At 58.0% G+C, this 3,685-nt stretch overlaps 1 protein-coding gene across 1 annotated transcript in view; it reads right to left on the minus strand.

The window, feature by feature from the left end:
* The window catches only part of SIRPA (signal regulatory protein alpha), a gene marked incomplete at its 5' end in the record, with an annotated part of 24,068 nt that extends 20,391 nt beyond the window's left edge, over nucleotides 1-3,677 (minus strand). Inside the window, one exon of the mRNA XM_019509775.1 lies at nucleotides 3,632-3,677. Coding sequence (XP_019365320.1) covers nucleotides 3,632-3,677 — 46 coding nt within the window. The remainder of the gene's footprint in view (nucleotides 1-3,631) is intronic.
* Between the last annotated feature and the right edge of the window lie 8 nt (nucleotides 3,678-3,685).

Below are 3,685 nucleotides of genomic sequence, written 5' to 3' on the forward strand. Positions count from 1 at the left end.
CTCAGGCAGAAACACCAGCGTCTGCCGTGGTGTCAGCAATGCGGAGCCTTAATGAGAGCTATTTACGTCGCTCAGCTTGGCGCATGCAATCGTCCCTGGAGCCACCACGTAGGTCTGGCCTACTTCTCTGCAGGCCTCTGGACATCACGGCCTACATCCGTCACCGGTGCCATTCGGCAGTGATCGGCGGAGCTGTGCCAGGGATGCACTTGGTCCGCTGGGGCAGACACTGTTTTATGCTCTGACCTGTCGGCTGGGCAAAGCCCTTCCCCCTCACGATGAAAAGAAGAGAAGAGGAAGTTGAGCAAAAAACTTAGCCATGTGGAACGAGACTGATGCAAAGACGAGACCAGCTGGGTCCTTGCCCAGAAATGCAAGTCCCCCCATGGTGTCTAGAGGGTTTCCCCGTCGCTGGTCCACCCACGCACACCCGGCATCCCCCACGTACAGCTCAGACTCTAGCGCTAAAGGTTGGGACCCCTTGGTGTGTCAATGGGTTTGAAACCAGGCAAGAGGGACAGCCCCACTGGGCAGTCCACAGCCACACTCCTGGTAAAAGCCTTGTGATGGTCCGGGCAACGCAGAGCCCAAATCATGCCCAGGCCACATGACCCGCCAGCCATGTGGCAAGAGCGGCTGTGAGCATTATTTATCCTGCGCCCAGCTTGTGCGAGAGGCCATGTGTCCTCCCCACTCCCACAGACTGCAGCAAACCACTTCTCCAAAGCAAGCGCTAGTTCAGAAAGAGCTCGCTTCCCAAACCAGGCCCCAATTTGATTTAGTTTGGTGAAATCTGGTTTCTTAGAAGGCAGCTGACTTGGATCGTGTCCCCCTTGGACAGCCCAAACCTGCCGGGCGCTAAGCACCCTTCCCTACTAGCGAACCCGAGGGGTGCAGGACCCCAGGCCCGTCGTGCCTTTTTGCTGCAGCTGCTTTTGTCTGGGGTTTCTGGGTTAGCAAAGCGTTTAAGAGCACTGCAGATCCTGTAATGCAATATCCTCATGTGGAAACCTTTGCAGCACGGGCGTTGAGTTTATGGAGTGGAGAATATGTACTGGCAGGGAAGTGGCTGGAGGGAGTTACAGTGCTCCTAGCCCAGGAAAGAGGCACAGGCACAGACAGCGATACATCCAGGATCCCAGGCCAGGGCCCAGCATTACCCTCCTCGCTGCTTTTCCAGCCTGGCAGATGAGCCTGCGTGATTATTTGTGCTGCACAAAGTTTTGTGTTGTTAGCGACTTGCTTTTCCCAGTTCCACCTTTCCAAGCGGCCGAGCGGCTGGGAAGGGGTTACGTGCTAATTGTTGGGGGCTGCGGAGTGCCTCGTTACCTCCCAACGAAAATAGCTTTTCTTCAAAAGCAATTTAAAGTAACAGGGGCAGGAGGAGGGTCGGGGTTGCTAAGAGGCCTGCGCGCGGTGAAGGAAACGTGCAGCTGGCTCGAGCACTTGGACGGCGGCCCCGCTGTCACTGGAATGAGGCTTGGGGCTGGCACAGGGGCAATGCAGAAATAACTCGCGGGGGGCTATGCTCGCTGCTTCCCCAAATGGGAATGGCTGGGGAGGAATGTTAGCAGGTGCTTGCTATTAAAAAAGCCCTGGAAAGTTGTGCCGAAATTGCCCGGCTTCTCAGAAGGCGCTGGTGGGTTACAGCGAGGGGGTAGGTCATGGATGCAACACCAGCAGAAAGCACACGCGGTTCCCCCAGATATCGTCCCCTCCTCCCGGGCCACCAGCAGACCTGCTGCTTGTAGCCTGGCCCGGGCACGCTGACACCAAGCTCCTTCGCTGGGGAGATCTGCATGGAAGGGCCTGGGAGCGATCCCTGCCAGTCCGGCACACTCGGTGGGGAGGGGGCACCTAGTCCGGCTGTACCCAGGATGGGCCGTTTGCCCTTCTCTGGTGCAGTAGGAAAACTTCTCTGTATTATTTTCCCTGCTCCTCTTCTGGCGCGATGTGGTTGCAGCCATCTCACCTGCACGGGAGAGCTGTGCGCGCCTTCCAGCCCTGCCGCAGTAAACGGAGCAAGGAGCAGAGAAGAGCTGGCCTGCGTATTAAACCCGACGCCAGCCCCGAGCCAGCCGTATGCGTCCGCATCTGAGAATTCAGCACTTTCTAGGATTCAAATGACTGGTAATTGAGAGACTTGATGATTCCCTGCATTTCCCATCCCAGGGATCAGGGTTACAGCTGGCTAGAGAATGGGGTTTTATTCTGCAAAAATGTTGCTAAAAAGACTACTACTTTTTTTTTTTAAACGCCATTTGCAGTGGGGAGGGGTGGGGAGGTAGAAACTTCAAGCTGAACATTTAAGGTTTCAGCCACCAGGACCTGAAGCACTTTTAAGTGTGGGGAGTTTGGGTTTTTTTCCGGCTAAAAAAAGAAAACTGAGACGCTGTGCTAGAAGCACCTGCTTCAGCTCGAGCTCTCATTTGGCCATGCTCCATTTTCCACTGAAAATAAAGCATTGGTGATTTGTGATCAGCCGTAACAAGCAGGCCTGGCTTTTGCACATGCCTTCTCCTCCCCAGTCTGGGCAGCAAGACCTGATGTGGAACATCTGCCCCGGAGCTGGGCCTGGGGATGAGAGAGGGGGAGAGGCAGATGGGATGGACCCTGGCAGGCTGGACTCAGATGCTGTTGGAGGGCACCGGTGCAAACTCGAGGGGGTGAAATGGGGCTGTGTTCCCCCGCAAGGTGCCCCCCAGACGTGCCACGCTGCTCTGACACTAGTCCCAGCTGACCCCGAACTGGGGTGGGGAGTGGGAGCCCTGCATGCATGCCGGTGACCTTGAGCAGGAGGAGCAGGGTTGCTTAATCCCTACAGGAGAGCAAAATTACTGCCACCTTCCCAGCTGCAAGCGAAGTGCTGCTGCCCACTACGGTCACACAGCTCAGTTCCTGATAAGGGAGGGACAGTTACTGACACCCAGGGATGGAGCAGAGCAGAAAAAGGGAACTCAGACAGGAAGAGGAGAGGTGGTGTCTGCTCCGGATCTGTGTGCCATTCACAGTCCTTAGGCAGGAGTGTGAGCCAGGCATCTGGGAGGTGCCCGGGTACCAGGCAGGTAGCACGAGGGCCTCAATGAGAGGGTACGGCTTGGCTGGGGCAGCAAGCTGTGGGCTGGGTATTAGTTGCCCCCCCCCAAAAACCCGAACAACTGATGCCAAGCGAGGCACCCTGCACAATGTGACGTGAACCATGCAAAGCTGGGGAGATGCACGCTCCTCCGCACCAAGGGGAGAGGTTAGGCAAGGAGCAGGAGGGGCCAGGAAAGCAGGGGGTGAGCCCCAGGGTGCCCGGCAGCGGAGGGGCACAACCGCTGTTTTCACTTGCGACACCTCAGGCTGCGTCCTTGCTGCCCGCGCCCCGTATGCCCTTTGCTGCTTCTCACCGGGGGGGAGGAAAGCAAAGACGGGCACCAGGCTGGGGGGGCTGGTGCCCCGCTTTCTGCCACCGTCAGCCATCCCCAGCCCCTGCTGTATGCTGCAGTAATTATAGGTCAGTGCAGGGGAGCGTTTGGTGCACGCGTGGCTGGGAGAGATTTGCATCGGGGGCGGCTGCCGGCGGCAGGCACAGGTTCAAGGTTACAGGCGAGCCCTCCCGCCCGGCGCCGCCCGCGGCCCCGCTTACCTGCCCAGCGGGTCGCGGAGAGGAGGACGAGCGAGGTGAGGCACCAGGAGCCCG

Source organism: Gavialis gangeticus, unplaced genomic scaffold, assembly GCF_001723915.1.
Source record: "Gavialis gangeticus isolate Ggan-Ray unplaced genomic scaffold, GavGan_comp1, whole genome shotgun sequence".
NCBI lineage: Eukaryota > Metazoa > Chordata > Crocodylia > Gavialidae > Gavialis > Gavialis gangeticus.